A 21,990-nucleotide genomic window follows, 5' to 3' on the forward strand; every position below is an offset into this window, starting at 1 on the left:
ATGGATGGAATCTGATTATGCTAAGATAGATCTGTACGGATCATATGATCCTTAAGGCCAAAATATACAAGGGCCATAATTTTTAGATCAATCTAACAATCAGATAGGCCACATTAGTCAGATCTAAAAGTGTTTAATAAAGGAATCTTAGATTTTTGCACAAGTGTTGGTATCACTTGGCATAGAAGGTCGAGATGGGCCATCGGTGTATATGTGGTTAGATCCACACCATTCATCTAATGTGTAGAGGCAAAACATGATAATACCTCAAGAATCTGAATGATCTGACCATCCGATGGACCACCCCGATCAAGTAATTATCATTCAATTTTATAATCTTAAAAAGGAGAAAAAAATAGAATAGAAATTTTAGTTATTTGATTATTTTGGATCTGGCCACCTAGGATGTTAATCAGAGGTGGGCCCCATCATGTAATAAAAACATATGAATAATAATGTTGTTGATATAACTGATAGGATTTCTGAATTCAAACCAACATAAGACTCAGGTGAGTAACCCAACTTGTCTCATAATTCATTAAAATTAAAATAAATCATTGTGAATGTTTGATTTATTTACTGGTTTGAATATTTTGATATGATGATTGTACGATAAATTTATATGTGAATATTTTAATTGAGACAACTATGCCAAATATGAAAAATACGCATTTACTTATCATCCCTCATTCATTGCATTGCATAATGCATGGTCGATCCTAGGGGCCCTCCCTGGAAGAAATGTCGATCCTGGTAGAGCGTTACTAGATGCGGGCTATGCCTAAGCCTACCGAAAGGTGGAAGCCTACCCAACGGGTGGATGCGGGTTGACGACCTCCAACCTAAGCAGATGGACGATCACCCCATCTGATGCATTCATATATCATTTTACATTTATATCATTGTATATATATTTATGTATTATTTTAATTGCTATGATTATGAACCATGCTGGGTTATATCACTAAGCCTGGCCAGCTTACATTTTTATTGATGGAAAAACCGTACAGAGAAGCCATTAGCAGATGATGTGACGCAAGAACCGGAAGGATCTACTGTACTTGAACACGACATGCCTGAAACATGGCCATACCTATCCAAGGATGAAGTGGCGGCATTAGAAAATTTTTAATTATATGTTATATTTTGTTAGCACAGTTTAATTAACGAATAATGCATACTGGCATTTATTTTGAGACTTTAAGCAATTATTTAGATTTATTTCTTTGTAATAATGTTAGCATGGAATAAATATCATTATATTATAATGGTATAATAAATTAATAATTTTAAGGTTCATTTTATTTTAAGAGTCGTCAAGATTTATATATGTTTAGTTGATTGGTGCTAAGTATTATGTATGTGTGATTGACATTATGGTGGACCTTATATTGAATATAATTATTATCTTTGATTAAATTGATTAATGAATTAAATTAGTACACTTTGTGTACGAGTTACAAACTGAAATTCGGGTCTGAGGGTGCACACTCTGTACTCAAATTTTGGAGCGTGACAAAAATTACATAACTTCACTAATTAGATATATTAAAATTGATTTAGTAATTAAATTCAAACAGCTATATATACTATTAATAGCTACTTTTGGATTAAAGTTAATTTTCAAAATCGGGGACCGAACACAGCAAGAGGATTTCAATTCCAGTGGGTTGTAAATCCACGCTCCCAATGGGGCCCTAATGTCCATCATATTGCCTAGATGTACGGTCCTAGATGTCTAATAAATGGATTTAAGGTGACAATTAAAAAAAAAAAGAAAAGGCCTGGTGATTCGCATGGAGATTCGAGCTAAGTTTTGGCTCTATAATCTAAAAGAACTGAAATTCAACTTTTTATTTGAAGTTTTGCCAACCTTTAATTTTTAAATGGTCCACTGTATTAGATATCTGAAATTCTATTAGCTTCGAGATAGGTCGAGGGAATTGGTGGTAAGTAGTGCGACACGTGTCAATGCGAAATTATTAATGCTTTCGCCAGGACGTACCAGAGGCGAAAGATTGCTCGGAAGAAAGAAGAACTTAAAGCTAGGATTTCCATTCCAAAGATATAGTAAAGGTGGAAGAAGCGAGTGTTTTCAACAGAAGTAATAAAAAGAAGTAAACTCTTCTGTATTTTACAAGCTTCGAATTTTCTGGAACAGAGAAGAAAAATGGCAGAAGAGGTTAGTAACAAGCAAGTCCTTTTCCGAGATTTCGTAACGGGATTTCCGAAAGAATCCGATATGGTATTGAGTACCGGCACGATACGGTTGAAGGTGCAGGAAGGATCGAAGGCCATCCTCGTCAAGAATCTCTACCTTTCTTGCGATCCCTACATGCGTATACGGATGGCCATGACTGACTTCGCAATTGATTTTCCTCCTTTCATTCCAGGATCGGTAATTTCTTTCTATCATCGTTTTACTATTATTAGTTTTGGTTTCTTTCTGTTAGATTCGAGGGACCTTATCTTCTCCTCTTGAAGAGGAAATAAGGGATGTTTGGCACACGTGCGAGATCCAGACCGTCTATTATCAGGTCCCATCGTGATCGTGGCCCTCGCTTAAAATTTGGTGCGTATGCTCATGGAACTGTGGATCGATCTCTTTGTGGCACGGGGCCGCATGATGAACAGCTTAGATTTCAAACACAGGTGCCACGTTCCCATGTTCGCAGCAAATTGGGATTTTGATACTAGCCTTTTGGTACGGTCAAATTCCAAAGGCAACGGATTGGCTACTCCCCCTGTCACCAGCCAATGGCTGGTGGTGGGTGCTGTGGGCCCCACCATGATGTATGTGTTTCATCCATGCCGTCTATCTATTTTTCTAAATCATTTTATAGTATGAGACAAAAAGTGAGGTATATCCTAATCTCAAATGGACCACATTATAGGAAACAGTGTTGAATGAACGTCGACCATTAAAAACTTTTTGGGGGTCATAAAAGTTTTGGATCAAGTCGATATTTGGTTTTTCCCTTCATCTGGGTCTGTATGACCTAATCGAAAGATTAGATGTCAAATAAACAATACAATAGGCCTTGGGAGGATTTTAATGGTAGATATTCAATTGCTATTGTTTTCCTGTTGTGTGGTCCACCTGAGATTTATATCCCTCTCATTTTTGGGATGAAGCCCTAAAATGATATTTAAAAAATAAAAATGGAGGAAACACATACATCATTGTGTGGGGCCCACAAAGCACCAACCACCAGACACCGACGGTTGGCAGGGGAGTAGCCAGTCCTTTTTCAATTCCAAAAAAGGTAATGAAGTTTATTAGTTTTGGTTTCTTTCTGTTATATCCGAGGGACCTTATCTTCTAAGGTAATGAAGTTTAAAATTTTTTGGAAACGGATTGGCTACTCCCCTGCCACCATCCCGGGGGCTGATGGTCGGTGCTCTGTGGGTCCCACCATGATGTAGGTGTTTCATACATGCCGTTCATCCATTTTTATATATCACTTTAGGGCTTAATCCCAAAAATGAGAGGGATATAAATCTCAGGTGGACCACACCACAGGAAAACAAGTGATTGGATATCCACCATTAAAATCCTCCTAAGGCCCACTGTACTGTTTATTTGAATTCCAATCTATTGATTAGGTCATACAGGCCCAGATGAAGGGAACAAATAAAGATAAACTTTATCCAAAACTTTTATGGCTTCCAAAATGTTTTTCATGGTCGATGTTCATCCAACTCTATTTCTTGTAATGTGGTCCACTTGAGATATATACCTCATTTTTAGACTTGTACCATAAATGATCTAGAAAAATAGATGAACAACATGGATGAAACACATATATCATGGTGGGGCCCACAGAGCACCGAACACCAGCCATTGGCTGGGGGAGTAGCCCATCCGTTTCCAATATTTCGAGGGTAGTACCACATACCTACGACCTGGCTGGTGTGGGTATGTGTAGTGTGAATACGAGTTGTACCAACAGTCCATAGGAGATCAAAGTAATATGGGCCCACAATGATGTATTTATTATGTCCACACTGTTCATCCATTTTTCGAAATCATTTTAGAGCATGAGACCAAAAAAGAGTCCTATCCAAATCTCAAGTGAACCAAACCACAACTAGAAGTGGGGACAATGATTCTCACCTTTAAAACATACATAAGGCCCACCATAACGTTTATATTCCATCCAATTTGTTCATAAGGTCACACAGACCTGGATGAAGAGGAAAGACAAATATCATATTGATTCAAAACTTCTATGACCCCCAAAATGGTTTTAATGGTAAACGTTCAATCTCCCAATGTTTTTTTACAGTGTGGTCCACTTGATCTTTGGATTTGTCTTATTTTTCAACTCAAGCCTTACGACTTGCTTTCGAAATTGATGGATGGTTTGGATGTAACACATACCTTGTGATGGGACCTGCAGAACTTGGTGATGTCAACACACCAACCAATCCGCTTCCCCATCTAACTGGGTTTTAAAAATTTTTCAAATTAAATTACTCCTGTCTTTGGATAAGCAATTATATGGATTTTGAGTGAAGAAGTTTTCCTTGTATCAAATCTTGAGGTAGTGATGTTGATGAGATTGTTATTGGGCTTACTGGAACCTAGATTAAATTCGTTCATTTTCTTTGTAGCTCTTTATTTATATGAGAAGATGCAAACTTCTTACTAACATGATCTTTGTGTGGCTCACAAAACCTGATAAACTATAACAGTGTCCATTCAATATGAACTATTTTCTTGTGATGTGCTCAATGTGACTAGCGGATGTTGATCATGACTCCAATCATGACCTTTTATGAAATTCCAAAGTTAATGGATGGAGTGAATTCCACACATGTGATGGTGGACCCCATTGATAGTGTATGAACGCCCTTAGAAAGGGCCAAACATTACATTTTTTACACTTTTTATAGAGGTCGTTTTTCTTTCTTAAAAATTTAAAGATAGTGGGACCCACTACCACTTTCTGTTCGTCGTTTCTCTTTGGCATTTCTCTCATTCGGCGTGCATCTAGCACAATCCGACGTTCATAAAAAACAACTCATCTTCTTTGAAGTCCGTTGTTTCTCTTTCCTATTTCTCTCCTTCTGCGTCTATCTAGCATTCTCCAGCGTACATCCCAAAACTCATCTTCGTTAAAGCTTCGTCCACCACTCCCACCACGATTACAGCATTCTCCGGCGTCTTCTAGCGTCTATCTAGCAGTTCTTTGGTGTCCTTACTATCATAGTAAATTACAATATTAGTCATTTTTTAAGATAAATAAAACATTAAATATTGGCATTGTCGAGGTTGTTTTTTTAAGGGACTAGGTTGTGATGTGTTTTGACATTATTTTAAGGAAGATTGAAGTGGAGAAGTGATAATAGTGGAAAATGTTAACCAATAAGGGTCGTGATTATCATCCAATAACGATCATGGTTATCATCCAATAAGGGTCATGATTATCACCCAATAAGGGTCGAGCTTGACAGTCAAAATGTGAAGGGTCGAGATTAGGGGGCGTGAATGGTCGGGGTTGACAATTGAGGAAGTTGACAAACTTGACCCTTAACATTTGACAACCTCGATCCTTCATATTGTTTTGCAAACTTCGACCCCTAGTCGATGACAACCTAGGCCCTTCACATTTGACAACCACAATCCCTTAACAGATGACGACCTAGACCCTTAACAATTTGACAACATCGACCCTTAACAGATGACAACCCTTCACGTTTGACAACCTTGTCCCTTCACATTTGACAATCCGTACCGGTCTATTTTTATTATAGGTTAACCCATATTAAAAGATTATGGCTCATCGTGCCATCCTATGCTATTATGATGGGGAGGGTGTATTCAAAAATAGGACTGTCAATGCACGCGAGGAAAAAGAAAGCAAGTTTGCATTCTATCATGTAATGAATTTCTTCGAACTGGACATGCTTGGGGCCTAGTCATGTCATGGCTTACGTAGGATTGGGTTCAAATCTAACGGATTACTTCTGATTCCACTTGGCCTTCTTTTGGTCCATCCATGTTAGGAATGTATCTACTCCATGTCCTACATTAGCTCCCTCTACTTGTAAAAACTTGTCCTTGAGTTATTCAATGGACTTGGTTCATGAAACTCATATTGGCATGTCAGACTTATATAAGATCTTTACACCCTCAGGAAGATTAGCAATATATGTGTTATCACTAATTTTCTTAAGGATTGGAACATGTCTGATATCTTCTGATTCCTTAACTTATTATATGTCCCAGTTGAAAACTTTCCCTTGTGCAGGTGAACTAGCACATTAATTATCACCTACCTCAAATACTTTTAGCATTGATGTTTATCAACCTCTTCCTTATACTTAGTGTTAGACTCATGTAATTTTTTAAACATAAACAAAGCTAGCACAACACAGACATTAAACCTTTATGGATTAGTTGTTCCTGTTATCCCTGTATAATCTCACATTCTTTCAGATTCATCTGATAATGTGGGAAATTAGGCAGACTTGCCCCTAAGATAATATCAATGTGATGATATGTATCCTGCATGAGGGGCAATTTATCGGGAAGTTCATTGGGCATGATTGCCTTGAATTCCTGCAATACTAGTTTTAATTTCTCTTGAATACTCATGGGCCTTCTTTCTTTTCCATTTTCAACTAATGAATCCATCTCACTCATCTTATCAGATTCTTTGATGATCTCTAGGATGTTGTGGGTTTTACCTCTTTTCCCTTTTCAACTAATTATTGATCATTGATCTCTCCCATTTCATCAAATTCTTTGATAAAATCTTTTACAGTTATAGGAGACTACCCCTCTACTTTAGAAGTTTATAGTTAGTTTCTGTTTTTATATGGGAGAGGATTATCTTTTTACCATCTTTAATAAAAGTAAAAATATTGTCCTGACCTTTATGCATTGCATAAACACCGTACTGTCATGGTCAACCAAGTAATAAGTGACAAATTTCCATATCAATTACGTCATACATTACTTCGATCTTATAATATTTACTAAGGGAGAAAGGAATACGACATTATTCAGTTACCTTGGTTTTGTTGATCTCCTTAATCCATCGAATCATGTATGGAGATGGGTGCCTTTTTGTCTTTAGTTGTAACTTATCCATCATAATCTTTGACATGAAGTTCTCACTACTCCCGCCATATGATTGTTGGCCACATCATTATTAGATGTCATCAAATCATGGAAAAGCCTTGCTCTGATACCAACTTATGCAAGTAAGGGTGTGAAGAGGAAGATCATCCTCTACCTTAAGTATGCAAAACCTTGAATTCACGGGACTTTTCTAGAATCCATAAGAATAAAAGGAAAATTTTAAAACAATATTATTCAATAATGTATAATGAATTTGTTTTTTTAATATTACACCACTAATAAAGAAAAAATAGTATGCTCATTCGAAATTACCCAAAATAACAATATTCTAACCCTAATAAAAGTCCTAAGCCTAGCAAAACTCTTCTAAAGCCTAATTTCCAAAAATGAAAAATCCAGATAAGCCTTATTAAAAGAGTTCAGGCATAATTACAAGTTATTTCTAAAAAGATGGAAATTCTAAAACTCTAAAAATAAGGAGAAAATATAAAAATTGAAATTACTAAAAATAATAAAATTTCCTAAAATCCCGTTTATGAATCGGAAGCATGTGCTTTCTCATGAATTGGCCGGACGCAACCTACTAAGTGGGTCGGTTGACCCTAAATAGCCCATTAGGTAAAGATTGATAGGCCGTCTTTTTATGATACCTGAATCAAAAGCTATGGTTGATTTAGGATTCGAACTTCAAACAACAATTTATCCCTGTGCCAAGTTGCCAACCCCTTGTGTCCAAACCCCAACTTCCATTTAGAAACATAACAAAAGGAACTGGGATGGTAATAACGAATCAATGGGGTAGCTTATTGTACAGCTTTTTGAAAAAGATATAAGGATGTAAATGCCTAATTAATGAGACAATAATTTATAAAATTCTTAAAAAAAAAAAAACAAGTGACTCTTTCTAGTTTCGCAGAATTGAAATTGAGTCCAACTCGTCAACAAGTTTCTTGGTCACTCGGCTCGAAATAGAGTTGAATCAAAACAGCTTAGTTTCAAGTCCAACCATTGAGTTTTAGAGCCATATACTATACATGTATCCTCAGGGTGCAACTCGAGTAGGTTGGGCTCAGGTTGACCTGCAAACTAGACCTGACCTGACCCTAATTGCAACCCAAGGTGCCCAATCTTCTGTATTTGACACAATGGGAACTAGCATAACCAGCCCAACCCAACTACATGTGATTATTCCCTACCGACAAAACCTGACCCATATGCTCTACTTGAACCAATCCAAGGACAGGACCTCCACAACCTGACCCGGGTTCCAGCTGACCCGAACCCAAGTTCCAGACCCAATGATAATACCATTCTTCCAGAAGAAATGGGAGAGGGATGTTCTTGTATCCTCCGACAACTAGTACCAATTTCAATGGAAACCACCCGTGGATATTAAGGACCCAATTTATAATGCTAGTCATCTTCTCAGAGGCTTACAAACATAATGAGAAAATGGCCAGGATTGCATATAGTTTAGATCTGGTATATGCATTCTACATTCATGGTTTTAGATTGAAGGACAGACTATTTTGTCTTATATAGAAAGAGTTGTATGTGTTAATCGCTTAAAAAGCACGAAACTCTCAAGCTTATTGTAATGTTTTAAAGCAAGGTCGAGTATGAGAAATGAAGTTAGAAGTCATATTTCTTTCTTTTCTATGTTACTATAGCATGAATTTTTTTTGAAGCTAAAAGAACCCATGACTACTGACACTATTTCATGTCAACTTGGACAAACCTAATTAAAATTTGAGATTTTAAACCTTTTTCCTTCCTATTTTTAAGTCTTGGACTTGTATTTGTTAATTTCTCATTATTATGCAGCCCATTACTGGCTTTGGGGTGGCTAAAGTTTTAAACTCGGGACATCTGGACTTCAAGGAAGACGACTTGATTTGGGGGATAACTGGATGGGAAGAGTTCAGTCTTATATCAGAACCCGAGACCTTGTTTAAAGTTAAATATACTGATGTACCTCTTTCTTATTATACTGGTATTCTCGGTAAGTTGTTTTCCCCTTTTTTGTTTTTGTTTTTGTTTTTTGTTTTTTTTTTTTTGACAAAAAATAAAATGCAAGAGCACAAAGAAACCCTGGGTTTCGTTAAAAAAAAAAATCAGCACAAGATAGAAGAGAAAGAGCAAGAAAAGAATATACGTATAGGAGCAGAGGTGTGTACAACCTACCTCTGCATTTGTTAACAGGTTCTACTCAGATGTCATTTATTTAATTTACAATTTCTTATTGTTCATCCAGGCTCTATTGTCAATTGGCCATTAGCATGAAAATCAATCCCACTTGAGCCATACTACCTCTTTGATTAAAGGACATTTCACTCGTTAGAAGTGAGGCCATTGTTATATTTTTCTAGCTGCCCATTTATGAACCATCATTTTAGTCAAGCCCCACCCTATGAAAATCAATCCCACTCGAGCCAACAGAATGAAGCATGTTGACATATGTAGTTGTAATTTCATGAAAGTGGTTCAGTGAAGTTTATTGGCTCCTTTTATTCCTGCTAAGGGGTATGGCACGTGTAACGGATATGTAGAGAGAGAGGATGTTGGGAGGCTCATCTCCACTTTATAGTGTTGTTGCCCACTCGATTTTCAGATTTACCTCAGTTTTGGGCCCACGTCTTAACATGAAGCAACACAATGAATGCACAGAGTGGATGCCACTGTCATCATGGTGGGACCCCACATAGCCTTTGTTACATGCGCTCCCTGAACACTACATGTCTATGTGAGTGACGCACAAGGAAGCTTGAGCCAGCGCCAATAAAGAAGTGAAAGGACATAAATGCCCTCAATCGAAAGGCAATATTCATCCATTTTTCTTTTAAAATAAAAATTTTATGCCCCTTCCTATGATGGATTGGTAAAATGGGCCACTGACCTATAGTCCAATTGATATGCTGCTTTTATGAAGTGACTAATTCCAAAGGACCCACAAGTAAAATTATGAAGTGTCTCGGTTTAACCATCAGATGGAGTTCAATCATTCCACTTTAGCCAATTTGTGTGACAACCACCTTCATTTCAGATTATGGATTAGCATTCTCATTTCCATTTATGGAGATGTCTAACTCCTCATCTAACTACATTGCTTAATCTGCAGGTATGCCTGGCCTTACAGCTTATGTTGGATTTTATGAGGTCTGCACTCCTAAGAAAGGGGAATACGTCTTTGTGTCAGCAGCTTCCGGTGCTGTGGGTCAGCTAGTTGGACAATTCGCAAAGTTGATGGGGTGCTATGTTGTTGGAAGTGCTGGTTCTATTGAAAAGGTTAGTCACTAGCAATGACAAGTGTCATTTTCACATTGTTAAGTGAAAGATATATCACCACACAACATATTAGTTCATAGAAGCATAAAATCTAGTTAAAACAAGTATTATATGATCCTGAACTAGAGGCTTTTGCACAACTTGCTGGGTTTTCAGTTTCTAAGAGTAGGCCCTTGGTTCAGTGATCCAGACAATTGATCTCTTGCAAGCATGTTTTTGTAACTCACCAACTCAAGTCAAAACTTAGCCGAATCAACTTGACCCAACGAGGTTTTGGGTGGGATCTCTAAGAAACTTTTCACTAGCTTGACTCACTTCCCCGGGATGTAACAACTCTCCTTCAAGATGAATGACTTAGATTTGTTGCACTCTTGATCACAGCCATACAAACTCAAGAATATTCGAATTGATTTGTCCAAAGAGAATGCAGAAAAAAACTATAGAAGAAAGATTTTTCGAATGATTTTGCAAAAGAGAGGAGATGTCCTTATAAAGGAAAGGTAGGTTGCTATTGGGGGATCGCCGCCGCACAAAAAGAAGTTAGAATGAATAGAGCATGAAAGAGGATTTAGGGCATTGCCGCTGCAGTCATCCCCCTGCTAGCAGAGGGGGGAACTGGATCTCCCCCACCAGACATGAAGCTAGACCGCAAGATCGCAGAGGTGGATTCAGTCTCTTTGTCAGTAACATTCCCTTCGATTGCACGTCGCTTGACCTGTGGAAAATTTTCAACAAATTCGGCAAACTCTCAGATGTCTATATTCCCTCGTTCCCGGGCACCAATCGCCCGAAGGGCTACACCTTCATCAGATTCCTATACGAGTAGGAGGCCATCAACGCCAAGGGAACTCTCAATGGTCGTCGGGTGGAGATGGGCGTATCATATCCGTCGCCCCTGCCAACCCTAAGAAAGATTCAATCAGTCGCCCGAGATCGACTTCTCCTGCAGATCCCGTCTCTAGGGTGCAGGCGCCCCCTCTGCCCCGATCCTATGCAGGAGTCATTTTAGCCGCAGTGCAGGAGAGGCCACGAAGAACAGTCCCCAAAGATATCTTCTCTGTAACAGCGGATCCACTCCAGGTTAACCAGAAATTGCAAGATTTGAAACTGGCAATAGTTGGAGAAGCATCTACTCCGAATATTTCCATCATCCGGCTGTTAGATTCCATCAGGAATTCCCGCTTTGCAGCTTCGGCGATCGACGTTGCCAGGTTAACCCCTAGTTCCTTCCTTATCATCTTCAAATCTAGATCCGATCTTGCAGATTTCCTGGAGGACACCCACCTGATGACCGTGATGGGTCTCTCCTCTTCAATCACTTGGTCGCTGGACGTAGTACCTGTGGAAGAACGTACCTGGATTCGGATGCTCGAAATACCAGTTAATGCCTGGTTCGAATCGGTCCTATTCGACCTTGGTAGTACCCCCAGAAAGGTGGTCCAGATCGACCCCCGCTCCAGGTCAGGTGTCTTTCTGGTTTTTGCCAGGGTCAAGGTCATCCTTAGGCCTGGCATTAATCTACAGAATGTGCTACAGCTGAGAGTGAAAGATAGAACATACCCGATCCATGTCGAGCTAGACAGAACCCCTCGCTCCCCGGCCCCCAAGCTGCAGCGTCAAACCACCAGAGCCTGGGTGGAAGAGCGCTTTCATAGGGGAACCCCCCTTCCATCTTCCCACTCAGCGGGTGTTTGTGGAAATGCCTCTGAGAGGGTGACAACCAGAATCGAGTCACCTAAGGATCCGCAAACCGATCGCCGTGAAGACCCTGAGATGCACCTTGACCCGTCGTGCCTGTTTAATCCTATGGAGGGTGAGCCTTCCCCTCCTCCTTCCCCTGCACCCGTCCCTGTTCTTTCTGCTTCCACCAGTTCTCCTCTAAATGGCCCTGCCCATTTGTTGACAGATCCCCCTCTTATGCACCCTTCTTCTGGCGTACCTCCCGATACCTCAATCCTTCCATCCCCTCCTCATCAACCCCCTCGAGATGTCACTAAACATCAAAACCACTCCCCTGCCCCCATGCTATCCTCTCCCATACCCCCCCTTATGCAGGTTCGATCCAAGTCTGCAGGAAACTCCCCCTCCAGACTGGGTTGCCCTGAATTGGATCAGAATCTGCCCCCTCCTCCCCTGCCCCTCCATCCGTCCTCTCCGGAGATGTTGAGAAACCTTCTCTCAGCTTCCGAGACCCCACTTTCGTTACAGCCCCATTCCACTCCCCGTGTTCTCCCTTTTGATTCCCGTGATCGAAGCTCCTCCTTGCATATAGATTTATCCCCCTACTTTAACAGGGCCTGTTATGCGGATGAGGAGGATAATTGCTCCTCTCTTAAAGGTGATACCGAGGATGGCAGACTTCTAGCTGAGGACCCTCCTGGTGAAAGGAAGTCTTCAGAACCTTGTGTCATGGACAATGTAGCTAGACACCATGGTGAATCTAGAACCATTGGAATGCCTGCAACCTCGTTCAGCAGCCCCAGTAAGAAGGGAAAGGAAATCCCTGCTCCGGCTAGCGCCAATCATCAATTGAATCAGGAGATTGAGACTTTAGAACTAGGAGCCTCCAGGAAGCGGAGACTTAAAAGGAGAGACGAGCTGACAACAGGTGTATTTAATGAATAAGATTTTAGTTTGGAATGTTCGTGGTATCGGTAATTTGTGAACTATCAAGTCGGTCAAGAGGTTGGTAGTCTCCCACAACCCCTGGTTGGTGGCCTTATTGGAGCCCATGCTAGGGGACGAGAAGAGGACTGGCATCGGGCTCAAACTTAGTTTTCACTCTTCTAGTTCCAATGCTTCAGCTGGAGGAAAGATTTGGCTATTGTTTAATAGTCTTATCGCACTTTTAGTTCATAGCATATCCTCCCAAACTATTACTATTGCCATCCATCTACAGAATTTTCCTACTCCCATTTATTTGACATTCGTTTATGCTAGTTGTGACAGACGCGCGAGAAGAGTTCTTTGGCAGGAATTGGCTGATCTATCTCGTTCGCTTCAAGGCCTTTGGGCGGTAAGTGGTGACTTCAATGTGATTTCTAACTCAGCCGAAAGGAGAAGCAAAAGACCGCTGGACTGCCCCAGCTCTGAGGAGTTCGTGGAGGCGATTAACAATGTGAACCTCTCAGATGGGGGCTTCGTGGGCCCCAGATTTACCTAGTCCAACAACCAAACAGGGTCTTCAAGAGTTTGGGCCAGGCTTGATAGAGTGCTCATCAATGACGCTTAGAGTTCTTCTCTCCCCTCCTTCGTGCAGCACCTGCCTCGGATCAATTCTGACCATGCTCCGTTATTACTGTCTGCTCCTAGTCAGCCCCCTTCCGTGCCCCGGCCTTTTAGATTCCAGCGCATGTGGACTCAGCACGAGGGATTCCAGCTCATCGTCAGTCAAGCGTGGAATTCGGTTGAATCTTCTCATCTGTTCTCCAGCATCCTGCTCAAGCTGAAAGCTGTCAAGAGGGCGCTTAAGATTTGGAATGCAGATGTCTTCGGAAACATCTTTGCTCAGGTCAAGGCAGCAGAGCGTAATCTCGCTGACCTGGAAACGCAAATGCAAGATGTGCCTGTTTAAGATAGTGCAGACAGCGACTGGAATCTTCGGTTTGCTGTGGCTTTGGAAGATCTTAGGCGCCTAGAGCTGAGGGAAGAAATTTTCTGGAAGCAAAAAGCCAGGATCTCCTGGCTAAAAGAAGGAGACAGGAACACGAAGCTTTTTCACTCCTCGGCCATCGATAGACATTGAAGATCCTCTATTAGATTTATCCAGTTAGTGGATGGTACTCGTCTGGAAAATTTGCAGGATATCAAAGATGTTGTCGTCCGCCACTTTGGAGAACTATTTTCGGCGAACAGTGTAGTTGTTGATCCCGAGTTGCTAAATGTAATCCCTCACTCTCTTTTGCTTGATCAGAATGAGCGGCTGATGGCGTTGCCCACGCTTCAGGAAGTTCTCGATGCAGTCAGGTCGATTCCTCCAGACGGCGCTCCCGGCCCTGATGGTTTCGCCGGTAGTTTCTTCCTGTCCTGTTGGAACACGATTGGCCCTGACCTCCTCAAAGCTGCGACGCACATATTTCAAGGTGACTCCTTCCCGCGGGCAGTCTCCGCCACCCTAATTTGTCTTATTCCTAAGAAAGCGAACCCCTCTTCATTCTCTGACTTCCGCCCGATTAGTCTCTGCAACTGCCTTTACAAGGTCATTGCAACCATCATTTCGATCAGGCTTAGCGAAGTCCTCCCCGGCCTTATTTCTCCCGAGCAGGGAGCTTTTGTTAAGGGCAAGTCAATGGCGGCAAGCATCGCTTTAGCGCAGGAGTTGGCTAGGGATCTCAACAGGAAGGTGCGTGGGGGCAACATAATCTTAAAGCTGGATATGGAGAAAGCCTACGACAGGCTGGACTGGAACATCCTAAAGCAGGTCCAGCTAAAGTTCGGTTTCTGCCCTCCCTGGGTGCAAATGGTGGAAAAGCGTTTGAACAATGCGTGGTTCTCGATTCTCATTAATGGAGAAGCGGGGGGTTTTTTCAAGTCAGCTAGAGGCATCTGCCAGGGGGACCCCCTATCCCCAAGTCTCTTCATTTTGGCGACTGAAGTGCTAATTTGGGGCTTGAACTGTCCAGTGCATCAAGGGAAATGCACTCCTTACAATCTTAGGAGGGGATGCAAGCCTATATCCCATCTTCTCTATGCAGACGATACTTTAATCTTCACCAACGGTGGTTTGAAGTCCCTTAGAGCGCTCACAGACTTTCTAGATTCATACCAGAGTGCCTCGGGCCAGAAGATAAATCTGTCTAAGAGGTCATTTTTCTGCTCCAACAATCCAGCGTTATCCAGAATCAAAGCCATTGAAAGATCGTTGGGGATTGCTAAAAGTACCTCTCCTTTGACATATCTTGGGGTTCCAATTGCATTTGGCAGGGTAAAGCCGAGCGATTTCCATCCGTTGATTAGTAAGATTGAGGGCCGTATCAGTGGCTGGCGCGCCAAATGTCTATCCCAGGCCGGAAGGCTAGTCCTGGTTCGTCACGTTTTGGCTAGCATTCCCGTCCACTCGTTAGCTGCCACCCTTATCCCAAAGCAAGTGCTAGTAGTTTTGGAGCGTCGCTTTGCAAATTTTCTGTGGGGATGGTCCGAAGGTAAGAAGAAGCTTCATTGGATTTGGTGGAAAACGGTCGGGTGGCCTAAGGAAGAAGGAGGTTTGGGTGTTCGAATGCTGTCTAATTTTATTCAAGCACTCAGGCTGAAGCTAGCTTGGGCGGTCAGTTGCAATGATACGGCCAGTCTTTGGAAGGATTTCATGCGCTCCAAATACTTCTTAACTCATCCTCTTCCCCTAGCTGTAGCCTCTCCGATGTGGAAGCAAATCTAGGTTCTGCTCCCCCTGTTAGAGCGCCAGCTGCGCTGGCAAATTGGTCGGGGCACGTGCAAGTTTTGGCTCGATAATTGGACGGGTCTGGGGCCTTTGGTCCTTCACGCATCTCAGCTGGTGCCGCCTGATCTCTTGTCAACCCAAGTCTGCCAAGTCATTGGGGCGGCTGGGCGCCTTCCCCCCTCCTCTGTGTATAGCTTCCTACCCCAGAACATAGTTGATTACATCTTCCAGGCTGGTTTCTTCATCTCAGACAACCCGGATACCTGGATTTGGCCGCTAACTCCAAGCGGCGAATTCTCGGTCAGCTCCGCCTGGAACCTTTACAGAGTGCCAAGTCCCTGTAAAGAATGGTCGCGCTGGGTTTAGCACCCTAGTCTGCCCCCTAGAGTGTTGATGTTTGTCTGGAGACTCCTGCATAAAGCAATTCCTGTCGATGTAGAAGTTCAAAAACGAGGTGTCTCTCTCGCCTCCTGCTACAATTGCAGCTCAGATTTCCTCCCCTCTTGCTGCTCGCTAGAAACTCTGGATCATATCTTCGTTAGCAGCCCTCTCGCGTCGTCGGTGTGGGCGCATTTTAGCGGTTTATTTGGGATCAGGCCAAATCCAAATCAAACAGTTGAAGCTTTGTTGACAACATGGTGGAACCCCACCCCAAATATTATCAAGCCATCGCCGATTCAGAAAATTGTTCCCTGCGTTATCATGTGGGAAGTCTAGAAAGCCCGCAACGCAGCCAGATTTGACAGAAAACGAGTCCAAGCTCTGACCATCTTGCTTTTGGTAAAACGTTGTCTCATCTCCCTCACCAGCAACTTCCCTTCTCTTCTCTCCCCGCCCCCCGGTACGTCGGCTGCGGCTGCTCTGGAAGTCCGGCCAGCCACCAGTTCCAAAACTTCTATATCTGTTGTCAGGTGGATCAATCCGCTTCAGGGGTTGGTCAAGCTCAAAGTAGACGGGTCGGCCAGAGGCAATCCTGGTCGCGCAGGTGGAGGAGGAGTCTGTAGAAGCGACAGGGGTCTTTTCAATTTTGCTTTCACATCCGGGTACGGGTCATCTTCCAATGTTTATGCAGAGTTGAGAGCTATCCATGACGGGTTATTCCATTGCGGTAAGTTAGGCCTCCTCGGCATTGAAGTTGAATCAGATGCAAGGCTCGTAGTGGACTTTTTGAATGGGACTGCTAAACCCAGTTGGAAGTGGTCTTACTAGGTGGCCAGGATCAGGAGGTTGGCCTCTTCTACTCAGGTTAAATTTTCTTATATTCATAGAGAAGGGAATGAGCCGGCCGATGGTTTGGCGTGGCTGGCCAGCAGCTCTCAACTTGATTCCTTCGTAAAGCAGATTTCTCTCCTCCCCCGCCGAGTTAGGGGCAGCCTCTTCCTCGACAAGGTGGGGCTCGGTGCTGTTCGGCTTGGCTAGCATGGATCCTTTGTAGGTTGCGCGCTCCAGCAGCTATTTTTTCCCGAGTTCTCCCTGCTCTATGTCTCTCCAACTCAGTCATGTAATTAGTAGCTTCACGATAGGCTTCTGTCTGGTCCTTTTTTCTGGATGTTGCCCGAATGGCCGTCTCTTGTAAATCTAAGCTGGTGTAAAGGCTTTCTTCAATGAATATATCAAACGCTTTTTCCAAAAAAAAAAAACTCAACAAGACTCTTAGGATCAACTCGATAACTCGGCCGACTCGAAATGACTCATTGTGACTCGAACCAAGTCAACAACCCAGTCTGGGCTTTTGGTGATTAAGAAAGATAGCCAACGAGAACCAAATTGACCAGCATCAGTGCTTTGCAAGTGTAGCATGTTACCAGCATTCCCCAAGCAAGGTTGTATTTTTTAGATAATTTTATACATTATGATTTTAAAGATTTATTCATGTTACTTAATTCTTGAACTACATATTATAATGTTGAGTCGAGTCGATTTAAGACTTCTTTGAGTATTCGAGTGGAGTTTTCGACATTTGAACTATGGTCGCAACAATCCATGGATGAACCATTTGTCAAATATCTCCCAGATTGGAAGATCCTATCACCAATCCGAGTCTTTTTTTCAGTTGCATGTGGACTGTTGCTGTATTCCTCTTCTCAAACATTATATTGAGGCCAAAATTTGAACGGTTGGGTTGTTTTATTGAGGAGGTTCTCAGATCATGGTTCATCTGCATTGGGGCCCATCATTCCAACTGTCAGGATGGATATCTAGTAGTTCGGAGTATAGATATGTTGGTGACACAGGCAAGGACGTGATGAGGTCGATCACCTTCCTCATGTATAACTACTCCGAATTCACGAAGCTTCTCTGGACTCCTCACAGAGATTCCCCGAATCTACAGGATGAAAATAGAAATAATTTCTAATCATTCGAAATAAATTGATTGATGATAATTTTTTATTTTTTTAAAAAATGAAATTACAATCCTTTAAATAGTGAACTCAAACCTAGAAAGAGGTTTTAGACTCAAATGCCAACTCAAAATCCCAAAAAATGTGACTTACTATAAATAGTAAACTTACTATTTATAGACAGTCATGATTCCTACTAGACTTCATGGTTCTAATAGTCCCGATCACTTCTGCCTCCGATCGGGCCTTCTCTCGTCCATCTTGGCCATGAAAATATCCGTGACCCGCTCTACATCAGTTGGCGTGCAGTCCTAAGGTGCAAACTTCTAGAAAGTGAAGAGTTTCTGTTATCACTTGTACCTAGAAAATGTTTTCTAATATCTTTTTTCTTACTCAGGTTGATCTATTGAAGAGTAAGTTTGGGTTTGACAATGCTTTCAACTATAAGGAAGAACCTGACTTGAACGTGGCTTTAAAAAGGTAAGTATCTCTGTTAGTGTTAGCGTATAAGAATCTCAAACACCATCGATTTGGTTTCCTTCGAAACATCATTGTTTGTTCATCCACAATCCATTTTTCCATAGAGCCTTCCTGTCGGCCCCTATTTGAAAATACGATAGATGAATGAGAGATGAATAGTCATTCGATGAATAATCATTTTACTATGTCATTTTCCCCTACACATGGCTAAACACACACACCAACCACATTGGCCTTGGTCATGCAATGTAAATGACATGGCCCATTAATCAGGTTGGCGCACCTGACAGGCAGGCGACACAGGTTGAAGATGCATTAGAAAAACCAGCCAAAATCCAACATTTGTGATGTCCACCTGTTGATTGGATAACCTGATTATTCAGATAGATCATCTACTCAAACAGATGCATAGTCCAGTTTCCCTGCAAGAGGCATCTGCATGTGAATATGGGCTTAGCAAAGCTCTGCACTGTTTGGGTGGCAATTTTAATTTTCAAAACAAAGAAAAATGGCATCTGGGTCATGCTTAAAGACCCGACCTGTTCTGTTTCCTGGTTTGTAAAAATGTTTGGAATCTATTGGCAGGTATTTTCCCAAGGGCATCGACATCTATTTTGAGAACGTAGGCGGCTCGATGCTTGATGCAGTACTAGCGAACATGAGGCTCCATGGTCGCATTGCGGTGTGTGGTATGATCTCTCAGTACAACCTTGAGAAACCTGAAGGCGTGCACAACTTATTCCACCTCATCACAAAGCGCATCCAGATGAAAGGGTTCGAGGTGTTCGACTACTACTCATCATATCCTAAATTTCTCGAGGTAACTCGACAATATATCAAAGAAGGGAAGATTGTTTATGTGGAAGACATTGTCGAAGGTCTCGAGAGTGCTCCGGCAGCCTTGATAGGACTCTTCACAGGATGCAATGTCGGGAAACAGGTAGTTGTAGTTTCCCATGAGTGATTCTAAGGCACATTTAAGTAGAAAGGATATAAAAATGAACTTAAAATAGTCATAGAATAGTCCATGATTAGATTTTATACATGCATGGTACTTTTAAGTTGTCCTATTTCGAACAATGTTTTATGTATCAGTGTGTCACTATGTATCACATCCTTGGAATACGAAAATATCATGGAAAATATCATAAGTATTACCTAATATCTATTCCTATCTTGAATTTTTTAAATTTTAGAATTCTTAAATGTTTGGGTTGAGTCTTCGAGTCAACCTGCAGTGGCTAAACATCCGGATAGGTCTACGCCATAGACCTTTCTTCTATAAACTAAAAGGACAAAAAAATAAAATAAGAGGAAATAAATCCCTCACGTAACTTTGCAAAACTCAGCGCGATTGTTCGATGGCACTTCGATGGCATCGACAGACTGTGGATGTCATCAAACTAAACACCAAAACGTTCCAACAATAAAACATGAATTTTCGGAATTTTCTGATAGCATCGAAGTCTGCTTGATGGCATTGTGTTGTCATCGACAAACCTATTGATTTTCAAATTTTAAGACAACGACAACAAGATCCACTTCCGAACCTCTTTTATAAGCATGTACTATGGCCTTAGGTGTATCAACATCCCTAGCTTCAAAAGAACTTGCCTTAGAGTTGGGTTCATACATTGATCTTGTTGGGAGTGTTGCACAAAAACCTTAGGATCTCGCCTCCCAAAACACTAGAATTATGGGATCTAATAAAATAATAAAATAAATCAAAGCACAAATCACACGACACGAGATTTTACGTGAAAAGCCCTCAAAGAGGTAAAAATCACGGGACTTAGTTTAGAGCAACAATTCACTATGAAGTAGAACATTACAACCGATCATAAGCATACACCGCTTGGATCAAACTTTCTTCACTCACGTAGGAGTAGATAAACAACAAGAGAATAATGAAAACAAAGAGATTTTACCGATCACGAGGATGTAGAAGCACTAAGACGTCGACTACGCAGTAGATCACCTCTATGAGCAAAATCTTTCCTTCCACAAGCTTCATCTCTTTCTCTCTCTCTCTCTCACCTTGGTCGTGAAAATGGCCTAGCATGCCCTAGAATAGCCTTAGGGACTCCTATTTATAATTTAAGAATCCTTTTCCGTACCTCTGTGAAACCGCCTCAAATTAACGCAGTTCGCACAAAATTTGCGCAGAATTTGCGTAACCCTCGACTAGTCGAGCCGGGTCTTCGACTAGTTGAAGGACCCCTTCGACCGATCGAGCTTGACCCTCGACTGGTCGACGCCAAAAAATCTAGCACGCTGGACTTCGAGTTGAGTAGCTCCCTTCGATCGGTTGAGCAGCTTGGTGAAACAAGATTTAAGACATCCGTGTTGCACTACCTCTCCTCTAAACTGAGGAGGAAAACTCCATCAAATCTCTCCCTTTCCGACTCAGGAAGAATTCGCCTTCTTCAAGCCAGACATGTTTATACAAACCTTAAACTTGCCCTTGAGCAATGCCTTGGTGATCATATCTGACCCATTATCGTCCGTGTGGACCTTCTCAAGCTGTAACACTTTTTGTTCCAAAGTATCCCTGATCTAGTGATACCGAATCTCTATGTGCTTTGACTCAGAGTGCTGACTTGGATTCTTGCTCAAGTGTATAACACTTTGACTATCGCAATAGACTACGTGCTGCTCCTACTTCAGGCTAAGTTCCTATAGGAGCCTTTTTATCCAAAGCATCTCTTTACATGTCTCTGTGACCACAATGTACTCGGCCTCTGTCATCGATAATGCGACAACATTTTGTAACTTGCTCTGCCAAGAGACCGATCCCCTTGCAAACGTGAACATAAACCCCGATGTAGACTTCTTGGAGTCTTTGTCACCTGTCATATATTATCATCTGTGTAGCCTTCTAACACAGGTTTTCCGTCACCATATCATAGGCTCAACCTGGATGAGCCTCTTAGATACCGCAGTATCCATTTCATCATTGTCTAATGTTCTTTATCAGGATTGATAAGATACTGGCTGATAACATCAACCGCTTATGATATATGTCTGGGCGCGTATACACCGTAGCATACATCAAACTTCCTACTGCTGACGTGTAGGGTATCTTCCTCATCTCATCCACATTTGCCTTCATTTTTGGACACTACTTGTCGCTCAATTTGAAGTGACCATTCAGTAGAGTACTAACCGGCTTCGCTACATTCATATTGAACCGCTATAGGACTTTCTCAATATACTGCTCTTGTGACAACCAAAGCTTTCTGCTGCTTCTGTAACGGGTTATTTCCATTCCTAGGATTTGTTTAGCCGGGCTCAAGTCTTTCATCGCAAATGACTTACCCAACTCCTGTTTTAGCTTGTCAATCTTCCTGATGTCTTTACCCATGATGAGCATATCATCAACGTATAATAGCAGAACTAAGAAATCACTATCT

The 21,990-nt window shown here is 41.8% G+C and overlaps 1 protein-coding gene and 1 long non-coding RNA gene across 3 annotated transcripts in view; one reads left to right on the forward strand and one right to left on the reverse strand.

The window, feature by feature from the left end:
• Positions 1–1,986: 1,986 nt before the first annotated feature.
• On the forward strand, positions 1,987–19,739 carry LOC131250904 (2-alkenal reductase (NADP(+)-dependent)-like). Of its 2 annotated transcripts, XM_058251299.1 has the most exons (6): positions 1,987–2,398; positions 8,918–9,095; positions 9,212–9,295; positions 10,212–10,378; positions 18,495–18,577; positions 19,163–19,739. In XM_058251299.1, the coding sequence occupies exons 1-6, from the start codon at positions 2,171–2,173 to the stop codon at positions 19,539–19,541; spliced, it is 1,119 nt and encodes a 372-aa protein (XP_058107282.1). In that variant the 5' UTR covers positions 1,987–2,170; the 3' UTR covers positions 19,542–19,739. The 2 variants fall into 2 exon arrangements, with proteins under 2 accessions (XP_058107282.1, XP_058107283.1); XM_058251300.1 differs by lacking the exon at positions 9,212–9,295 and having other exon boundaries at positions 1,994–2,398.
• The window catches only part of LOC131250914 (uncharacterized), a 34,609-nt gene continuing 23,174 nt past the window's right edge, over positions 10,556–21,990 (reverse strand). The window contains exon 2 of the long non-coding RNA XR_009173493.1: positions 10,556–10,672. This is a non-coding gene — a long non-coding RNA (uncharacterized LOC131250914). The remainder of the gene's footprint in view (positions 10,673–21,990) is intronic.

This window comes from Magnolia sinica, chromosome 7 (genome assembly GCF_029962835.1).
Source record: "Magnolia sinica isolate HGM2019 chromosome 7, MsV1, whole genome shotgun sequence".
Taxonomy (NCBI): Eukaryota; Viridiplantae; Streptophyta; class Magnoliopsida; order Magnoliales; family Magnoliaceae; genus Magnolia; species Magnolia sinica.